Source organism: Molossus molossus, unplaced genomic scaffold, assembly GCF_014108415.1.
Source record: "Molossus molossus isolate mMolMol1 unplaced genomic scaffold, mMolMol1.p scaffold_m16_p_11, whole genome shotgun sequence".
Taxonomy (NCBI): domain Eukaryota; kingdom Metazoa; phylum Chordata; class Mammalia; order Chiroptera; family Molossidae; genus Molossus; species Molossus molossus.
The window spans coordinates 72169687-72192611 of record NW_023425346.1 but is presented as its reverse complement, the minus strand read 5'-3'; the positions used below and the strand labels follow the sequence as shown (position 1 = coordinate 72192611).

Sequence of the window (22925 nt, the reverse complement as noted above, 5' to 3'; positions counted from 1 at the left end):
TTATTTTTATTCATTTGTCCAAAAACCATTCTAAAAATGTTTTGAATTTTTACTGAATCAGGAACTATTTTTGAGTGACCCCTTCCCCCGCCCCCACACACACATAGAGTATACTTTCTCACCTATTTGAAACATATCTCACAGATATGTCACACACATGTCTCTCCCCCTCTAACTCAGTCATTGAATCTCCCTCTTCATCCCAATTTTGACCTGATCATAATGAACACTTTATTTTTTTCACTCTTTCCTACTAAGTAGGCAGATTAGGTAAGTTGAAGGAGGACATAAGGCAAGAAGAATTGTTTTTTAGAATTCTGAGCAGTGTTTGACATGAATATTTTTTCATAAATATTGTTAAATAAGTGAAAGAATGAACCTATTAAAATATGATCATTGCTTATTTTTTCTTTCCTTTAGTTCTTTGCTACATAGGTAACCTGAGACTAAATTTGGTTTAAAGAAATGTGCTTAAGGTGTTCTTAAGATAATGAATATGCCTAAACCAGTAAGAATCTTAGATTGATCTGTCCCTCTTTTAAAGTTTATAAAATTTATTTTTAGTCTAAGAATTACTAAAAGATACTAGAATTCTGAAGGGCATCAACATTTATCACCTAACCCAATATTTAAAAAGTAGTGTTTTATATAAATATATGGATGTGTGTACACACACACACAACATTCACTGACAGATGTGTAGAATTTACACCATGCATTGTATTAAACAGGTGGTTCATATAAAAATGGTAACACCTAGAGGTATAATAGAAAAAAGCTGTCAAGGACCTCGTATGTCAACAGGCCCTGATATCCATCACTTCATCATGGGATCTGAAGGTAAATATAACTGCAAATTTATTATGAGAAAATGCAGGTTAGTGACTCAGTTTTGTGAAAATCTGTGATATTGTGATATCAGATCTTTGAAAGAAAGACATATATTTAAATAGTGATTTTTTAAAAGTTTTATTACTTTAGTACTTCATAAAGTTTTTATTATGAGAACATCTTATTAAATTTCCTCTTACATCTTACTTTTTTATAGTTTTAAAGACAGCTTGGTCGTTTTAGTTTTATTTGATTTTTCTTTTAGAGTTTTTAATATTAAGAAAAGTAGTTGTTAGGGTTAAAATGGTTTGCTGTAATATTTATATTATAATATTTTTTAATGCTGTCTAAATAATTAGGGGGAAAGGACTGATAAGTTGTTGTATAGTCTTTCTATAATTATATCTTTTGTTGCTATTTGCTTTGTTTTAAGAAGTAGAATTTAAAATTCTGTTGATTCATATACTTTTAAAACTTATGTTTGTCTTTTATTTTTTCACTACTTAAGTAGTATCCTTTGCTTGGCTACTTGATGCTGTGTAGATTAGAATGTAGTTCTTTATTTTATTCCAAACATTTAATTCCTGTACCAATCAGGAAAAAAAAGTGAATCTTCCTACTATTTTGCAAACTGACTGTTATGTAGTCACTGTGAATTTAAGGTGAACATGGGCTTATTTTTTAATTTTTAGAATGGTAGAGAGGGATACTTCTTAAATTCAGGGAGATAAGATAAAACAAGGTTTCTAAATTAGCGGAGAAACTCTACTAACTTCAGAAGGTAGGAAAAGCTGAAAAAAAGATTGATTTTTGGAAATATTTAGCTATATGCATGGATAAAAGCAGTTTATAATAAAACTAGGATAAATTCTAACCTTTGATAGTAACATCAAGGAGAGAAAAACAAACTATGTCTCTTAAGACATGCTAGAGGTCAACTACTGAGTTATGATCAATGGAATAGTTTTATGTCTTTTTCAGGACAGCCAATGACAAGCCTTTGTCAAGATATCTCCCCAGTTTACTCTTTTATTTAAAAACATTTTCATATATGTTTTTAATTAAATTTATTGGGATGACATTGGTTACTAAAATGTTATGGGTTTCAAGTGTACAGTTCTATGACACATTATCTGTATATGCATTGTGTCCCCACCACCCAAAGTCAAGTCTCCTTCTGTTACCGGATAGTTGACCCCCTTTACTCTTTGCTACCCTCCCACCCTGCTTCTCTCTAGTAACCACCACACTGTTGCCTGTGTCTGAGTTTTTGTTTGTTTTTCAAGTTTGTTCTTACTTCTTTTCTGATCAGTATACTCTTCTAAGGAAAAACAGAACAGTTTTAATGAGAAAAATAAAATGTTTAATTTTTTTAAATAATACAGTTCGCTAATAAATATTATTTATAACTTTTTATAGTATTGCATCAGCTAAAAGTTAACTAAAAGTATATAACTTTTTGTCATTAGATATCAAGTTGAATAACAATTAGGTATTAAAACTGATAAATATAAATTATCTTTCAAGTAACCACTTCAGACATATTTTAAATTCCATTGATTAGCATTTTAAAAATTCTGGTTGCTAGCACACTCAGGACATGGGTAATGATATTGTGCTGGCACACTCAGGACATGGGTAATGATAAACCATTATAATATAGTATGATAAATTCTACGATAGAAGTACACACTGCAAAAATATAGACAAAAGGTCATGTTAATGGGTATTAGGAAGACTTCCCTAGAGAAGCCATGACTAAAGTGGTCCTTGAGAGTTGATAAGGGGAAAATAATTTCTGACAGGGTTGAGGAATAAGGTGGGAGGGACTTGCCCTGCAGAGAAAACTTCATGTGGGCAGGCTTAGAAATGAGAAAGAACCATGTTTTATGAAGCTGTCAGTTTTTCAGTATAATGGGGACATAAGATTTAATTGTAGGGTGGAGTGGACAAGCAGGTCTAAGGGCAGAGTGGTAGACATTATAGGGTGGTTAGAGAGATAACATGGTCTTTATGCTTTTAAAATAGTTTGAACTTTAAGAGACTGGACTGCCTCCCTCTAGTCAATTATTGAATAAATTTAAGGAAGACAAACTTATTGTTATAATAAATATGCAAAGAAATGTGGTTTATGAGAACATGTTCTAGGGTAAATTATTATAGTTTAATAAGATTTTATTATAAACATGCAGAATGTGATAATGATTTAAGAGCATGACCTATGATGTCTATCAGATCTGGATTTCAATCCTAGTTTCACCACTTACGGTTCTGTGACTTTGTGTAAATTAGGTAATTTTCTATGCCCAATGTCCTTTCTGTAATATGGGGATAATAAAGTAGTCATCTTCATAAGCTTTTGTCAGGATTAAATGAGATTATGCTAAGCAGTTTAAAAGTATGTAGTAAGTACTCAGTAAATGTTAAATTTATTACTATTGTGACTGTTTATTATTTTGGCATTAACAATCTTTACAAGTGTGTTTATGGTCTTTATCCCCATTTCTGTATGTATGTGGATGTAGAGTCATCAGAATATAGGCGAGGAGACAGCATGATTGAGAAAGTCATTTTATGTGAAATTATATTCTTTATAAAATGTATTTTTATCTGCTGTTTTGACCTATCTAAACAATAAACCTCCTGCCTTAAATGTGAATCATAAATTTTTCCTTGGGCTTTAAAAATATTTTTCTTTAGTTGCAGTTATATCATTTGAGGACAATCTTGAAAGCATTATCATTAAAAAACTTATTTTCCCCTATCCTGCAAAGTTACACATGTGACTAACCTCTTTACGTTTAATGTTTTTTGTCTTGTTTTGTGTTATGGATTTCTCATAATTATTTTAACAAGCAGCTTTTTATTTTAAATGCTCTAACATGATCAATATAATGAAAATTATGATAAAGTCAAAGCATTTGAGATGCTTTGCATTCTTTTCCTGTATATGGAGTTTAGTATCTTACAATGATTTGCTCTTTTATTTGAAAAATGGTTAAAAGTACATTAAAAAAACAAACAAAAAAAAACCCATGATGGACCTACCTTTTAACCTTTTCTGTAGGATGAAATAGATGAAATGCTTCCTATCGGTTCTTTTTTTGTAGTTTTATTAGTCATCTTTTGGTTAAATAAAGCGTATCCTTTACTAGATTCCTCAGGAGAGGCACAGTTTTATATCCCAGGAGTTCTGGAATGTTCTAAACTTTTTCTAAGGCCTTGATATTTGCAGGACACCTTGAGTAGATGTAATATCCTTAGGTCACATTTCCTTTGTTTTTTGAAAATGCTGCCCCATTGTTGGTTTGGTTTAGTCTGTTGTTTTAAAGGAATCTGATGCCAGTTTTCTTGCCTTTGTAGCTTGTTTCTTCTTTTTGGCTGGAGGCCCTGAGAATATTTTGCTTCTTGTTAAAATTTACTGCTTTTACAACTCCGAGTTCATTGCCCTATGTCATTTTGCTCTGGTACCCAATGGGCCCTTTTTGTGTGTATATTCAGACCTTATTTGTGAAAACTTTTTTTTATTGTAATGTTAAATATTAGTTTTTTTCCTTCCTTGTATTGATTTTTCTTTTTCAAGGACACCAATTATACATATATCTGAGTTTCTTTGCTTGTTTTCCATTTTAACCACTTTTTCTCTGATCCTTTTTCTTGACTTGTATTTTTATTTCATTTTCATTCTCTTGGTTATTTTTCTGTCTTTCTTCATTGCCCTTTATTAAGTTTTCATTTGAATCTGTTCTCTGTTTTCTTTTGGATACCTTATAACTTAGCCTTCATTTTTTTTAATGTTTTGTTCTTGTTGTTGCTGCTGTTCTATTTCTTTCCTGAGTTTGGTCATCTCTTGTTTTTTGCCCACTTATGTTATTAGTTTTCATATTTTTGATTTAGGTGTTTTTTCATATCCCCAAATGCTTGCCTGATAATTTTTAATTCAGTTTGAAATGTGTTACAGTTTGTTTAGGATTGTGGTTGGTTTGGGGAGGGGATGCTTTTTACCCACAGAAAAGCTTTTGTTGGCATTTTCTGACTTTTTGCAGTAGGTTTTTATGGATTTTGTCTGCTTTTCTCTGTTCCTGTTTGTTACTTGGAAAGGATTCCTAGTTTGAGAGTGAGGTGTTTTTTTTCCTGTCACTTCTACCCTCTTGTGCTCTTTGTTTTATGGATGATGGTGGTTTTGGGGGGGAGAAAACATGGCATGTCTTGTCTCTCTTTCATTTCTCTGAGATCTATACTTTTTCATTTTTATTTTGTTCTTTTTCTTCACTGCTTTGTCTCCAAGGAGTATTAAACTTCTCAAAGTATGATGTTCTCCTGAAGATACTAACCTTGTTTCCTCAAGGCTGCCATTTCTGGTTCCTCCCATTTTCAAACCATTTTCAAATCCATACAGCCAAGGCTATGGATTGCCAAGCCCTGTATAATGTTTTGGCATTTCTATTGCACTTTTGTATTCTGGGATTGATTTTATCTGCTGTGCTTCCTCCGAGTCCTGTCTACTCTCTACTTTTTCTCATGCAATCTTTAAAGCCTCCTGTTACTTTCTGCTCTTACAAGTTTTGTAGCATCTGGAAGGCTGTAAAAGGTTTGTTTGTTTGTTTGTTTGTTTTTTATCTTAATAGGTAATTAGAAGTCATAGTGTTTTGTTTTGTTTTTTGTCTCTTATTAATACTGAAGGTTTAGTTCCTGTGTGTTTTTATTTGTTTTTCTTGTTGATTTTTATGTTTTTTGGGGGGGAAAATAGAGGGAGAGGAGTCAGAATCAAATGATTGCTATTCTTCTTAGTCCTGAAGTCACCTGAAAGTATATTTTCAAATTACGAAAGATTTTATTTATTTCAAGCAAATACTTGCATTTTATATTACATAACAATTAAAGCATTTAATTTTCTTAAGAACATATTTAAAAATTATAAAATTTATTGTAACATTTTTTATTAAAGAAAAGTGAATGGCATATTAGTCTCTATTTTGTCATATTGCTATGCAGTTATGTATAAAAATACATTAAGAGGATAAAAATAGTGGTATAATGTGCATATAATCAAGTAATATATAATCTTATATATCAAGTTATAGGTAATCAAGTGTTATATATCACTCCACTGACATAATATGCTCAGAGCAAAATAATAAATATGATAAAACCTTAAAAATGAGGCTTTTGATGAAGTGAATTTAGATGTATCTATTTTGATTGGTTTAGTTTAAATATAAGTCTTAATGGAAAATGCCCTCTATCAACAGTCTGCATTTTGATCCTAGATGTATTTTGGTTTCACAGTGGGACTTCCCTGCATAACTCATAGCTGGATAGTTAGACAGACTTTCTCTGGTTATTTCATTCACCTTGCAATAATGCATAGTCTTATTTTACTATTTTTTATTTTTATTTTTTTTAAATCTCTCTTATAGTTTTATGCTGGGTTTTACTACTTTAAAATGCCTACTATACATATGAGGCAATTTGGGTATACAGAAATTTAAGGCATGGTCACTTCTTACCAGTACCTTAGAATTTTGATATAGAATTAAAATTTTAAAGAAACTGTTAATGTGAAGGTGTGTGTGTGCATATATGTGTGTGTGTATACATATATATATAAAAGTTTATATATATAAGTAGTTACATGTACAAAATTAAAATATGTACAGACGTGTACAAAATTCAGGAGAAACTGAAGAATATACAGGGGAAAATCTGCCTCCTCTCCCTTTCAGGCATCTCCCTTGCCCATAGTAAACAAGTTGCTATATATAAGCATATACTGTATATTGTCTTTTCACTTTGTTGATGATTTCTTTTGCTGTGCAGAAACTTTTTAGTTTGATGTAGTCCCACTTGTTTGTCTTTTTATTTTTAATTTTTTATTAATTTATTTTTGTTACAGATATTTCTCCTCCCCATTGACACCCTCCTCCTGATCCCCCCCCCCCTCAGTCCCCAGCCCCCAGCATTGTTGTCTCTGTCCATGGTTATGCATACTTGCATATAAGTTCTGTGGTTTATCTCTTCCCTCCCCCTGACCTCCTCTTCTGAGGTTTGTCAGTCTGTACCCTACTTCTACGTCGTTGGGTCTATTTTGTTCATCAGCTTGTTTTGTTCATTATATTCCACAAATAAGTGAGATCATGTGATATTTGTCTTTTTCTGATTGGCTTGTTTTGCTTAGGATAATACTCTCCAGGTCCCTCCATGTCATCTCAAAGGATAAGAGATCTTTCTTTCTTACAGCTGCATAATATTCCATTGTATATATGTACCACAGCTTTTTTATCCACTCATCTATTGGGACATTTGGGCTGTTTACAGATCTTAGCAATTGTAAATAGTGCTGCTATGAACATAGGGGTACATATATGAACACATGGGACTACATCAAACTAAAAAGCTTCTGCACAGCAGAAGAAGCAACCATCAAAATGGAAAGGAAACCCATTATATAGGAGAGCATATTGTCAACAATACATCAGATAATGGGTTAATGTCCAAAATATATAGAGTACTCATACAACTCAACAAAAGGAAGACAAAGAATGTAATTAAAAAATGGGCAGAGGACCTAAAGAGGCACCTCTCCAAACAGGACATACAAATGGCCAAGAGACATATGAAGAAATGCTCATTGTCATAATCATCAGAGAGATGCAAATTAAAACAACAATGAGGTATCACCTCACACCTGTTAAAATGGGTGCCATCAACAAATCATGAAACAACAGGTCCTGGCGAGAGTGTGGAGAAAAGGGGACTCTAGTACACTGCTGGTGGGAATACAGACTGGTGCAGCCACTATGGGAAACACTATGGTGTAACCTCAGAAAGTTAAAAATTGAACTTCCATTTGACCCAGTGATCCCACGTCTAGGAATATACCCTAAGAAGCCTGAAACACCATTCAGAAAGAATATATGTACCACTTGTTTGTTTTGATTTTATTGCTTGTCCTTTAGGTGATTTCTAAAAAATTATTACCAAGATTTGTATCAAGTAGCTTTTTTCCTATATTTTCTTCTAGGAGTTTTATGGTTTCAGGTCTTATATTTAAGTCTTTAATTCATTTTGAGGTAATTTTTTGGGGTGGTGTAAGATAGGGGTCAAGTTTCATTCTTTTAACATGTGAATATCCAATTTTCCCAGCACCACTTATTAAAGACGTTTCCTCATTGTTTGTTCTTGGCTACCTTGTCAAATATTGATTGACAGTATATACTTGGGTTTATTTCTGGGCTCTGTATTCTGTGCCATTGTTCTATTTTTATGCCAGTACCATACTGTTCTGATTACTATAGTTTTATAGTATAGCTTGAAACCAGGAAGTATGACACCTCCAGTTTAGGATTTCTTTGGCTGTTCAGGGTCTTTTGTGATTTCCAGCACTATAAATTTTAGGAGTGTTTTTATTTTTATTTTCTATTGCTGTAAAGAAAACTATTGGAATTTTGATAGGGATTGCATTGAATCTATAGGTGGCTTTTGCTAGTATTGACATGTCAACAGTATTCATTCTTCCAATATGTGAACATGGGATACCTTTCTATTTACTATATTTGTATCTTTTATTTCTTTCATCAGTGTCTTACAGTTTTCAGAGTAGGTATCTTTTACTTCCCTGGTTACATTGATTTTTAAGTATTTTATTGTTTTTGATGCTGTTATAAATGGTATCAATTTATTTCTTTTTCATAAAATTTATTGTTAGTGTATACAAACTCTATTGAATTTTGTGTGTTAATTTTGTAACTTGTAACTATACTGAATTTATTGATTAGTTCTAAGAGCGTTTTGTTGAGTCTTTAGGATTTTCTATGTATAAAACCATGTCATCTGCAAATAGAGGTAGTATTACTTCTTCCTTTCCAATTTTCATACCTTTTTTATTCTTGCCTGATTACTCTAGGCAGGACTTCCAGTATCCCCACTGTTTCTACCCAGGCAAACTAGCTGACCAGAAGTTTTGCTTCCATCTCTAAGTTTACCTATGTCTTCCCAATTACCTTTTATTTACCATATTCTCTGCTATGTTACAGAGTTTATAAGCATGATTCATCAAGTCATTGACCACTGAACTTCTCCATGCTCTGTTGCAAATAAAATAATTTCCTTTGGAAAACAATTAGAAGCTGTCTTATGGCATGTATCTCCCCTCAGGCAAATTCTTTTGAGCTATGGCTCTGAAGGTGTGGGGGCAGGAGGGAACAATTGAATTATTTTCTTTGAGGACACCCCTGCTTTAAGAGCTAGGCGCTGGGAGGAAGGAGGAAGGAAAGTAGGTCTTCTAGGTTTGTTTTTCCTGGTAAGTTACTAGCCTTTTACTAGCCAGGACCATGGTGATTGGGACCCCAGTATTAGTGTACCACTCAAAGTAGAGTCGCTGTTCCACCAGTTAAGGCTGGGCGCAAGAAGCGAGCCTCTCTTTCTGCCCCCCAGCCTTTTGGCTGCACTCACCTGAAACAGCCTCAGTCAAAGGTAGCTGAGGGCTCAGTGTTACTTGGAATAGGATAAAAAATTATCTTGAAATTAAGAAAGTCTCCTTCTACATTTCCAAAATAAGGGAATACATATGTCCACACAGTAACCTGTACATGTACATTCATAGTAGCATTATTCAAAGCAGCCAAAAAATGGAAACCTATGAAACTTTCAGTACTACCCCCTGATCTCTGGGGAGGTAAGAGAGGCTGGACATTGAATTAGTCACCAATGGCCAATGGCTTAAATGATCATGGCTATGACGAAACCTCCATAAAAATTCCTAGAATAGGGATTTCAGAGAGTTTCCAGGTTAGTGAACACATGGAAGTGCTGGGATGGTGTTATATCTGGAGAAAGCATGGAAATTTCACCCCTTCCCCTATAGTTTGCCCTGTGCATCTCTTCCATCTGGCTCCTCCTGAGTTGTGTCCTTTTATAGTAAACTGGTTAACTACTAAGAAAGAAAAAGTAGAAGCCCAAATGTCCATCAACTGATGAATGGATAAACAAAATGAGTTATTTCATACAGTGGATATTCAGCAATTATAAAGGAATGAAGTACATAATACATGCTATAACATAGTTGAACCTTGAAAACATTATCTAAATAAAAGGAGCCAGTTACAGAAGACCACATATTTTAAGACTCCATTATATGCAATGTCCAGAATAGGAAAATTTAGAGAGAAAATAGATTGGTGGTTGTCTAGGGCTCAGATGTGGGAGGGTTTGGAGGGTTGGCAGGATGGAGAATGATTGTTTCATAGGTTTCTTTTTTTGGAGTGATGAAAGTATTCTAAACTTAGATTATGGTGATAGTTGCATATATCTGTGAATATACTAAAAACCCTTGAATTTATACTTTAAATGGGTGAATTTTATGGTCAGTGAATTATATCTCAAAAAAGAAGCCAAAATAAAATAAAGTCTAGTCACTTTTGTTATCTTTTAAAATGTACAAGATCTTTTTTTTATTCAAATATTAATTGGGCCAGACATGTAGAGCTTTGTGATTTTATAAGTCATTAATAGGGCCATATATGCTATCTCAGTAGGAAATTTATAGTATGTGATGAACGTATTATGATCTAACATAATGTACTTTTTATGGACTTAATAATTTTTAATCTTGTGTTGTATTTTGACATTTTATTTTAGATGTATTATAAATTTATTGGAAGCTTTGATTTTTGGGATACTTTTCATTTATGTCTAGTGTTGTAATTAAGTTCTACAATTTCAAAGATTTTTTTTTTTATTTGCAAGCAGTTTACTAATACTGTTAAATTTCTACCATTTGTAGAAACCACTGATTTGAAAAGGTTGGCTTGTGAATACAATTGTTTTTAACTATGTCTCTTCAAATATTTTAGCGTAGATATTTTGGTCAGGTAGTTGTATTTAACTTGTTTATTTTCTTTCTGATTTGTCACCCACTCCTTCATGTAATAAAGAAAGTAACATTTGTTTCATTGGTAGTCCTCTTGTGCTATGAACTTACGATAAGTTTTGTCTCTGAAATATCTGTGTTTTGTTTTTATTCATACAAGGTGCACCTCCCTTGCCTTTGTCTTTTCTTCATATGAATTCTTAGGAAGAAAGGCAAGGTGTAATAGTCCCTCTAATTTCTTCTGTCATCTTAAGTTCTCATGGAAAGTTAATCCCCCCCCCCCAATAAATTGTTCTCACAGTAAAAATAGGCACAAATATAAAAATATATTTTTGTGTGAATGTATATGAGATATAAAAACCTGTTGCTTTTCAAATATGTTTTTCTTTTAGTAAGTTGTGATACTTTTAAAACTGCTTAAAATAACCTTCTTGGAGAAAATTTACCTAAAAATGTTTAAAAATATTTATATATAAGCAAGAAAAATGTATTCTAAAATCTTTTTTAGAAATTAGAAAATTTGCTTAGTTTTTCGTGAAAAACTTGAGTAGCCATTATTCCCACAGAATAGATTAAATAGATTTAAATATGAATAATAGAATAAATTGATTGAATAAATAGATAAAATAGATTTAAATATGATTTAGAAAATTGGCATGTGATATATTGGATTATTCCCCCTTCTTTTTCAGGAACTCTTGGTGTGATAACAGAAGCTACAATAAAAATCAGACCAGTCCCTGAATATCAAAAGTATGGCTCAGTAGCTTTCCCTAATTTTGAACAAGGAGTAGCCTGTTTAAGAGAAATTGCAAAACAGGTAAAAACAAACAAACAAACAAAAAAACACAAGGAACCCAAATCCACACTTACATACGTATATTTTAAAAATCTGCATAATTTATTTTGATATGTCACATATAATTTTCATATTTTATTGTGTTATATTTGTGGTTTTTACCCAGTCCTATATGAAAAGTAATGTTGTAAAACCATCCCTTTAAGTGCAGCTGCTACTTTAAAAAAATTATTATATACCTATTTCTTGGTTTAAAGAGTGCTGTACAATTTTAAGCCAAGGTAAGATATATACTTGGGTTGATGGCTTCTGATGACTTTGCCTTTTATTTAATGTTATGTTTTCTTAAGTTATTTTTGGGTAAGATGTTTGTAATGAATTGAAACAATATTTAATTTTTCTTAAGACATTTGTTGAAATTAAAATAAATGGCTGAATATTTAATGGCCCAGAAATTTAGAAATGATATAAAGGTAGTCAAGCTTTATCAATTCTTAGAATGTGCTGCTACTAGACCCTACTTTGTTTTATACTGTTACCTAATCTATAGCTTAAATTAAGTATTATAATATAGTATAGCATAATATAATATATTTAAGAATAAGTAAAAGAATTCCCTTTTTTTTCTCCTTCCCCCCTTTTTTTTTCTTTAAATCCTCAACTGAGAATATTTTTTTCCATTGATTTTAGAGAGTGGAAGGAAGGGAGGGAGGGAGGGAGGAAGGGAAGGGGAGGGAGAGAGAGACAGAGACAGAGAGAGAGAGAGAGAGAGAGAGAGAGAGAGAGAGAGAGACTTCAATGAGTTGCCTCCTGCACAGGATTGAACCTGCAACCCAGGTATGTGTCCTGACCTGGAATCCAACCCACACCTTCCAGTGCGTGGGAAGATGCTCTAATCCACTGAGCCACTTCAGTCGGGCCTTCCTTCCTTCTTAAAAAAAGGATATATTGTCAAGCATTTTAAAAGACTAGATAATGAAAAGTAATTTTATTTCTGTATTTAGTTCATTGTATCAGTGTGAAAATTCTTGCATTGCTTTAGGTATTTGATTCATTGTTTGAACTACAATGATTTGTGAAAAATTTATTTTTCAACATTTCCTAACAGGGGTAAGTTAAGGGAATATACTTCAGCTTCTTCTTGTTTTCTCCATACTCCTGGAGTTCTTTAATACTTCCACTATACTGAACTAGAATCTTGAGGGCAAGGGAGTTTTCTAATGTGACCTATGATAGGTTATCTTTCAGTTTTTCAGAGCAGAGCGGAAGGAGAATCTGATGAGGGAAAGGAATTTTATCTAGCAAGTACTCTATATTTATTGTAGACTTTGTAAGGTACTGAAGTGGAAAGTAGTGAAGAGTCCTATCTTCCAACTATCCCAAGAGAACCACTATCAATGTTTGAAAGAAATTTAAAATAAACAAAAAAAGTTATATTTACCCACGTTTTATCATTTTCAGTGCTCTTTATTCCATACATTCAGTCTTGCTTTTTTAGACACTCATTCTTTCTGATAGTTTTTCACTTTTAGTAATTTCAGCTATATGGACTTACCACCTAATCTAACAATTGTCAAGGATAATTTTTATAATTTTCAAGTAGCTTCAATTACTTAGCAGTTAGATTGCTTCTCCCATCATGAATAAACCATAGGGCCCTTAATCTTGCTGGTCTTACTCCTAGGTGCAGGGGGAGAGTTTAAAAAGTATAGTCTTGGAATGAGCATTCTTGAACTTGTGGCAGGTTACTTTTTGGGGTTAAAGTATAAGTGAATGTTAAGAGTTGAAATCCTTATGAAAGTGCTCCTAATTCACTAGAACTTTGGGGATATATTGTAAGTATTATGCTATGTTTGCTAAAATAATGAGGTGGTAACAGTATTTAAGAGTAGAATGATTAAATAAAGGAGGAGTGGAGATAAGTTTTAGGAGTAAATATCTGAGCACTGAGCAGTAAAGTTCAAATGTGTTCTGATACTTGTTGCTAAAACCTTCCATCACATCGAGGCCAAGGATAAACCTATATAATTTTATTAACCACTGTCATCCCAATAAGTTCAGTTAAAAAAAACAAAACAACTAAAACTAAGATGGATTACCAAGAAAAAAATTTGAGGTACCCCAAGTATTAAGAAATAAAAGAGCTACTTGCAAAACATTATAGTTTTACCTATGAATTAATACCTAGAAAAATGGAAAGCTAAACAAAACCAAACATTTTCCAAAAATAGATTATATTTTCTTGTTAATGTCAAATCTTCCTTATTGAATGAATTTTTTATTCCAGTATTTTTACTTTGTATTCTAATTTATTCTCTTTGTGTTAAATACTTTTATTTTTATTAACCTTTTATCTTTGTCCAACTTGACTACTTTCCCCAAAAAGCTTTATTATTAAAGATATATCGTTCAGATTATCTCTTGTTCAAATTTTTTTTTTTTTTTTTTTATCCTCACCCGAGGACATTTTTCCATTTTTTGTTCAGATAGAGTGGGAGGGAGAGAGAGGAAGAGAGAGAGAGAGAAACATCGACGTGAAGGGACACATCGAGTGGCTGCCACCCGCACGGCCAACCAGGGCTGGGGACAAACTGCAACCGAGGTACGTGCCCTTAGCGGGAACCGAACCCGGGTCTCTCTGTACCGCAGGCCGACGCTCCAACCGCTGAGCCAAACCGGCCAGGGCTCTCTTGTTCAAATTTTGAATACCTTTTTTAATTGACCAATATTGCCTCCATATTTTATAGCAAAATAAACAAATGTGAAATTAGATTAAAAAAATAATTATATAATTTATAAAATTAGTCTGATTTGTATGTATTTTTAACAGAATATCTCAATGAGGTCACATTCCGTCTATATTGGCCAACTCTGCCCCTGCACAGTATCTCCGCTCTGTGGAACACAGATTTAGTGTTATATGATCTTTGGAGTAAAGGTAGACATAGTTTATGTGTTCCTGAGTGCTCCATTTGCTTTTTCACATTTCAAATACTCCCATGTAAATATATCTAGGCTTCATTATTGAGAAATAATGTACTAGTATATAAAAATCTGAAGTTTATAATTGCATTACAGTGGAAATGTTGGACTTAAACATAAATAATTGATACAATCTGATGTAGTTTTTGTTACAATTTAATATGTCCTGATAGAAAGTAACAGAAGAACTGCATGTGCTAATGAAAAGCAGGGAATGAAATTTTCCTTCATCTTTGCATAAGCCAGTAAAAATTGTTTTTAAATTTGCTTTAAAAAGTTGTTTGAATATTCACACAGTGACCATAATCTAAAGTCACTACACAAAAAAACTATGTTGAATTATCTTGGAATATATAAAGGTGATGATTGATAGAAAGTGCCACCCTGATGATAAAAAGCAGATAAAAAAGAAAGCTCTTTTCTAATCTATAGTTTCAATTATTTGTGTTCTTTTTCTTAATAATAGACTTTTTTGTTAATCCTCACCTGAGGATATTTTTTCCATTGATTTTTAGAGAGAGAGGAAAGGAGGGCGGGAGGGAAAGAGAGAGAGAGAAACATCGATTGATTGCTTCTCAAAAGCGCCTAACTGGGCCGGGGATTGAACCTGCAACCCAGGTTAAGTGCCCTTGATTGGGAATAGAACTCAGGATCCTTCAGTGCTTGAGCTGATTCTCCAACCACTTAGCCACACTGGCCAGGGCAATAATAGATAATTTTAACAGATAAATACCATGTGACTAGAAAGTTTGCCTTACTGAAACTGATTAAAAAGCCTAGATAGATAATATTTTATTCTTAGGTATTGCTGTTATAAATGAAACAATTTAGTTACCTCACTGTTTGGGGAGCCTACATATTTTACTTCTATTATAGTGCACATGTAGAGAGGCATTCTTGTTTACGTCCCTGGAAACGGGTAAATGCTAGCATTATGGCATACAGACATTTACATATTAGTTTATAGAATGTACAAATCTCACATTAAGAATGTTCCTTTATGTGCTTCCCTGCTTTGTAACAGTAGTCTCAGGCAGAAAAATTGAGAAAATTACCAGGTTTTGGCACTAGTCATTGTTCAATTTGTGATTTGGAATTTCAGCTGATAGTAGAGGAATTAAGATCCATTAAAATAGACGGTACATGTTTTATGATTGTGCCAAATTCCTGATTGAATAATGAGTTGGCTGCTTGTAATTCCTCACTGTCATTTCATAGCACTTCCATTTTTGCAGTATTTTCAGATTGAAGTTGCTTTTGAAATGGGAAACTATTTTGGATGAATATCTTTTGGAAAGGAGCATATGTGATTGTTCACAAATAGCAAAGTGGGCTCTGTGTGTATTTTCATCACTGTTCTTACTGAAGGAAATAAATTGAGCAACCTTATACTGTCAGCGGAAGGATTCTGCTAAGGTCTCTCTCATCTGATCTTTGTCTATGTGAGGAATTGTCCTCTTCCAATACTTCACTACCTTGTGAGGAGATAGAAAGGAAGATTTAATGGAAGATTAATGTGATTTTATCTCATAAGAGGCAATCCAGTACAGTCTCCACCTTTACTCAGTAGAAGGGTAAGTGACTTTTAAGACTTTCTCAGAAAGTAGATTTCCTACTAAAGCCTCTCCAAAGGGAAAAAATTGTGTTTTTTAATCATAAGATCAGTGTCAGATATAATATTTTATTATTCTTTTATTTGTTTAAAAATGACTTGAAGGGAAAACAGTGTTGAAGCAAGCTCAAAAGCAATTTTTGAAGTTCGGTTTTTTTTCTCTCCCCCAATAAAAACTTAGGAGTTATACCCTATGGTATTGAGAGATGAACATTTGTTCCATTAAGAGGAAACACTTATGTGTGGCATGGATTAGTATGTATTACTCTAAAAACTATCTCAGTATGAGAACTAGGTTTTTAGAATTATAGATTAAAAGGCAGCTTTTTCTATCATTACCTTTTGACAAGGGGTGGCCCTTTCTACCTACCATCACTTTTATTTTAAATAATTTAAGACTGATATAGTGGTTTTTTTTTCTAGTGAGTGTAGACCATAAATTGGGAAGAAATTTCTGTCTGACACCTCAGCGTGTTATATACCTTAATTCTGAATTGTTCTGTTTTCAACTTGATTTATCCTGCAGGGGTTAAAATAAATGGAAAGGAGTTAAGAGGAGCATTTATATTATATAACAATTAAAACTTTTTTTGTATTCAGTCATAATTCTTAGAAATAATTTGTTACATGTTTAAAATGTAATTGTTATTTTAAATCATTTTCTATAATTATATTTTTCTCCCTGTGAAGCAGAGAGAATAACCTAGCCATATGTTTGATTAATTGGATTTACTGTGTGATCCAGCAAAATATGTTAAACTTGAGGACAGTTGTAAGACATGTTCTTGACCAGAAGCTACTCAGAACAAGTCATTGTACCTTTACTAAGCTGAAAATGTAAAATTATGACTAGGAGACTGTTTGGCATTAACTTTTGGCCATTCCCTCAGTATAAAAAGAGGGAAGTATCTACTCTATCATATATATTATTTTATTCTTTAAAATCAAGAGATAAGAGATAATTTTCATTTCAAAAAGTTCTTGTTGTTTACAGTGTTGTAGACTCCCTATTAGTAAGCCAGTGTGTAATTTCAAATAGGACCAGTTATACCAGTAGCCTTAAATATTGTATGATTTCATCTGTTACCAATTCTGATTTATTAGTGAGAAGAAGTAATTCTACCTACACTTTAAGCTTTTATATCTAGAAATTTGCATTTAATAAAATTCTCTTCTTTCATATATTCTTTTTAACTTTTATATTTTATTGTGTCTTCTGTGTGAAATAGTATGGTCTTAACTTTATATCCAACACAGTACAATGGATATTATGTAAGTTAAGTAGACATGGTTCCTGTCTTCTAATAATCACAAGGTTGTTGCCTATTATGATACATTTTAAAGTGTTTAAATTTGTCTATAGCTATGTACAAGGGGTTTGGCTTTGAAGCATTGGCTTCTGATAGAGTATGAGATTAGTAGACTATCTCCACAATAGTCTTATGACTCAGAAATTTGGGCTGCTCTAGAATCTGCACAGAAAGTTTGTTTTACTACTTGAAGAAACAAATCTTTTCCATGCAGAGATGATTCATTCCTTAACTATGGTACCAGAGATACAGGACTACCATCTAGTGCTTATATTTTATGGTTTATCCTTATGAAGTCAGAACAGTAGAAATCTTGCACACATTTAAAATGTGTTAAAAGACCTTTTGAATGTAATGTGTGTCATCTGAAGTGCAAGTTGTGATTTTCTCTGTGGCAAGAAAGAGATATGACTTGGCTTTATAAAAACAAATTTTGCAAAAATCTTTTGATGTGTTTCTTACAGGAACTACTTGGAAAAATGATTAGATTGAGAAATTTATTGCTTTTTAAGTTCAGAGAATTCTAAGTTAATAAGACTAATCAGAGTGGTTTTTTTTTTCTTTCTAGGTTACATATTTAAATGAATTCCTGTTTGTAACATCATTAAAGGGAAGAAATTGCCAGCAATTGACTTAGTCAGTCTTATATGCATGCTTTGAGGCCAGTGTGGTTATTTATTTCTTCTTCTGTTAAAGCAAAAAATTTATATTTCTTTATTAATCCATAATCAGTTTCTCATATCTTTTCAGACTATTTACTAAGTATAAATACATTTAGGTCCAAGTCAGGTGATATTAGAGATACTAGTAAGGCCAAATTAATCATAGTAGGAAAGAAATAAATTATTTCATTAACTTTAGTTTGAGTAAGCAATTTTTGTTTAAGTATTTTTTTTTTTTTTTAATATCTTTAATGTATCATGAACTCTCCATTGAACTTGGTGAAAATAGTCCCTCTCAGGTTAGTTCTGATCACCTACCACCAGGGGTCACTTTAAATCAAGGACCCTTTTCCCCCTTTCCTAATCTATGGAATATTCTTAAAGCATGGGAATGAATTTAGAGCTCAGATTCTCAGAATTTGTGATGTCTGACTTTTAAAGGAAATGTTTAGAGGGGTTTTTTTTAACCTACCAAATTAGTTTTCATAGCAATTGAAACATAACCTAATCTTAACTATAGGCATAGTAACCCAGAAGGTTGTCTTTTTAATTTATAGTAACATTGTTTTGGTCTTTTGATAGGAACTTCTGTTTAATTAGCTGTGTAGTGACAACTTTTAATTTAAAATTCTAAGAAACTTTTTCTGCTTTGTATTTTTAGAATGATATACAGTGGTTTACAAATTATCAGTTTCCAGAGGATCTTAAAGCAATCTAGATGCTGTTTTTTAATTTGAGTGCTTTACTTGAGAATTTACTTGTGATAACTGAAAAACTCCATTTACTGACTTTTAAAAAATATGAAGCACTATTATAACACGAGACTTAATAAAGGTGTTGATTTGATTTGGATAATTTTTAAAAGTCAGTGTTGAAAACTAAATATTATCTAGATACAAAAAATTTCTTTAGCTTTTTATTGTTTTTAGATAATACAAGTCTGTAACCATCTACTTTACCTTAGTGTAAGTAGAAACAGTGAATGACTGAGTAGTTTATGTTACTCAGCTGTCAACTTAAAATCATGTTCAATATAATTGAATATCAATTGCTATATGTAGTACATGACCTAAAGCTTTCTTATTTATATTTCCAACTTTTAATTTGTAAAATTTAAGCATACAGAAACTTTGAAAGACTAGTGCTTTGATCACCTATATGCTCATCTTGTATATTCAACAATTGTTAACTTTTTGCTCTGTTTTCTGGATCATTTGAAATTAACTTGGAGACTTTGTGTGGCAGTCTATAAAAAAGGTGTTCTCCTTTCTAACCACAGTCCTGTTATCCTGTCTAAGAAAATCAGCAGTAATTTCTTAATGCCATCTAATATTTATTCTGTAATCAGTTTATTCCACTTATCCCCAAGATGTATTTTATGAATAGTGTTGCCAAACTAAGATTTTTGTCAAGGCCTGCATATTGTGTTTTAGTTGTTTCAGACATTGAATTCCACCAAACATTTACCATACTAATTGTCATATACTTTCCCCCATTTTCTGATGTATGTATGCCTATGTGGTTGTTTTCATTAATAACACCTGCTATAGATACAGGTGAAGTAGAAACTGGGTGGCAGTAGTAGATGGAATCTACAAGTTGCTGATAGGAATTTAAATGAATTTTTAAAAAATAATGGCAGACAATCACATATCAGACATTGTCTTAGGCATAGGGATATAAAGGAAAAAACATAATGACAGAATGGCTCTGAGTTCTTTCTCATAGTTTACTGGTATGCTTAAGCCAAAACATGTAAATATCTATATGATACTCTGTTTTATGAAGAAAAGAAACCTGGTTTAATCAGGCTTCATGTGTTTTGTCAGAAGTTGATATACCCATTTTAATAAAAACATTTTAGGACAATTGGTTTTCTGTTGGTATTTTGGAAACTAGTAACATTTTTAGAAGCATTAACACAACTACCAAGATATCTTTGTACCAATATTAGACATGACTCAGGTAGTAGAATTTTTTATTTTATAACTATATGCTTTTAATGAGATCAGGAAATATCAAATAATTTTCATGTAATTTTTTGTCATAAATATGACTTTAAAGCTGTGTGTGTGTGTGTGTGTGTGTGTGTGTGTATTGTAAGTGATGTTTTGGGGAGGCTGTGTGGTGTGTATGAAATATTGCTCATCTAGTGTCAGAACAGCTTGGTTCTAGTTCTCTCTTTACTATTTAATAGTCATGGGATAAATGAGAATTCTTTTAAATCTGTTTCTTGAGTCCTCACCTGTAAAATGGGGAACTGCTACCTTGATAGGGTTGTTTCTTATAATAAATAAAGACATATGTAAACATGCTGGCAACCTAGGATTCTGTAATACGTAAGGCAATAGGTTATTATTATGCCATATATATGTATGTATACATGTATATATGTGTATATATATAAATGTATATATATATAGTTACCTAATATTTCTTTAGATTTAGCAGTGATTTTTCTTATAAAGATTGAATTATCTTGCCTTTATTATCAAAGCTGAGTAAATAAGTTTTATAGTATTCAAAATAAAAATCTAACTAGTCATTTTGTTGGGTGAAATGTGTATTAGGAATTGTTTTAACAAGTATTTGTCTAATTGAAAGCAGGTAACAGCAAAAATGTTACAACACACAATTAAGGTGTATATTAAGTTTGATTCTTTTGAGTTATTTCCATAAATCTCAGCATTGTGTTGGAACAAATTTTATTTATAAGTGATAATACTCAGAAGATAAATGTTTTAAAATTCATGATATAGATCAAAATTCTGTGGTCTGAAAGCAGCCTCTTGGTAGCAGTTTAACCATGTTAAAAATTTGCATAGAAAATAAAAATCCCATTTAGGGTGCAGCTCACTTTAACTCTATGGAAAATTGTAGCTAACTTAAACCTTGCTAGTGTTTGGGTTGTAATGTTTTAGCATCACAAAATTAATATGAATATCTGCTTTCCATGGTTTTCTTCCTTTGCACCTTTTATTGTGTGCCTAAGTAAACATGACCCTGGTATAGTTTTAGATGTTTTAGATACATAATCTTATGCTTCAAAGTTTTGTAGCTGTTTTCATGCAGATAATCTTGAAAGATCTTAGAATTCTGGATACTATCTGATAGCTTTTCTATGGATTATGAGAAGGTATAAAAAGAAGGAACAATTTTTACATGTATTTATGAAGAAAGATGATATTTGTATATTACCTATATAGCTTCTTTCCTTATTAAATGTATATCACATCTTTCTCTTTTTAAAACAGAGATGTGCTCCTGCATCTATTCGCCTCATGGACAACCTGCAGTTTCAGTTTGGTAAGTAAGAAATGGTGATTTTAAAATCTGCTCATTAAGCCACAAAAATTTATGAAATAGCAGTTATGTGCTGGGAAGACTACTAAGTGCAGAGCTAGAATGATGAACATCATAGTTCCTGTCCTTCAGGAAGCTCTCCATCTAATGAGGATAGACAAGTATATAAATGAATGAATCCAGGTGTGTTGGACGTGAAGGAAGACTACACTGGCTATTCTGGTGTGCAAGTGAGGGTTGGTTGATGGCCAGCTTAATTTTGCTTGAGGTTGGGATGGAAAGACAGGAAAGACTTCTTAATGGAGGGTGATTCTTGAGCTAAATCTTAAAAGGTGAATAGAAATTTGTCTGAGATGGTCTCTTCCCCTCTCTCCCACCAAATCTATTCACTTATCAGCAAAAAAAAAAATGAAGTTGTAAAACCTTAATGGCATATTTTAGTTCTGTGTGGCTTAAATAGAGGTTAAGGTGAGTTGTTACAAGAGAAAGCTGAATTGGTGGACTAGGGCTTTGCAGGATAGATTTGGATTTTATCTTGTCAGCAAAGGGATTTCTTAGTAGGAGAAATAAATCAACTTCACATTTTAGAAAAGTTCCTTCTGCTAGCATTACGCAGGATAAAATAGAATGGTGCAAGGATGGAGGGTGAGTTGAAGTGGTTCAAGAGGCAAATATTGGGGGCCTTGATCAAGGCAGCAGCAATATAGATAGAGAGGAAGGGATAGATTTTCCAAAGACGAGCTTGCCAACTGAATGTAGAAGGTTAAATAAAGGAAAGAATTGAGAACAATTTCCAGATTTCTGATTTGACTGATTAGATTGGTAGAATAATAGTCTAGAGTAGTTGATGATCTTGGGGGGAAAAGATATTATAATGGATTGTATTTAAGGTGCCCTTGGTTTCAGCTGGAGAATTCAGTAGCAGTTAGCTGGTTTTTTTCTCCCTATTTTGCTTAAAGTATTAAACTTTCTGACACAGTTTTTCATCTTTTCATTTCTGGATTTATTGCTTCTATATATTTTCAATAAATTTCAATTTAGTTGGGATTTAAGTTTATAGAATTTAAATGTCCTTAAAACAGTCCATGAAGTTATGGGAATGATTGCTCAATAATCAGTGTAAAGGCTAAGATAGACTGGCTTTTATTTGTCCCATCTAAGAGTAGCTTGGATTTTAATTTAGGTAAGAATGGTCATTATATAAAAACATAACTAAGGAAGTTGGGTACTTAACATATCAAGAATTAATTTTAATTAAAGTCTTCATCTGTCACAGTCTTTTATGTATTTAAGTAAATAACTTTTAAAATACCGTACTACTAATACAAGTTTAAGATAAATAATTCCTATAAATAATGAAATAGTTAAATCAAATGGAAATCAAGCCCAAACATTATATTGAAATGAAATCTTTTTGGTATATTGAAGTGATGTATATAATTGAGTATATTGGTTGATCTACAGAATTCTTCTGTAAATTAAACTTCATCAAATTTAGGGAATATTTCTCATTCATTTTTATATCTCCTGAACCAATGACATAATAGGCACTTAC

At 32.3% G+C, this 22925-nt stretch overlaps 1 protein-coding gene across 1 annotated transcript in view; it reads left to right on the top strand.

Annotated features, from left to right (window-relative positions):
* AGPS (alkylglycerone phosphate synthase) overlaps positions 1-22925 on the top strand; it is a 148625-nt gene that overhangs the window by 80357 nt on the left and 45343 nt on the right. The window contains exons 10-12 of the mRNA XM_036253444.1: positions 732-840; positions 11395-11522; positions 21322-21373. Of these exons, the coding sequence (XP_036109337.1) occupies positions 732-840; positions 11395-11522; positions 21322-21373 (289 nt within the window). The remainder of the gene's footprint in view (positions 1-731; positions 841-11394; positions 11523-21321; positions 21374-22925) is intronic.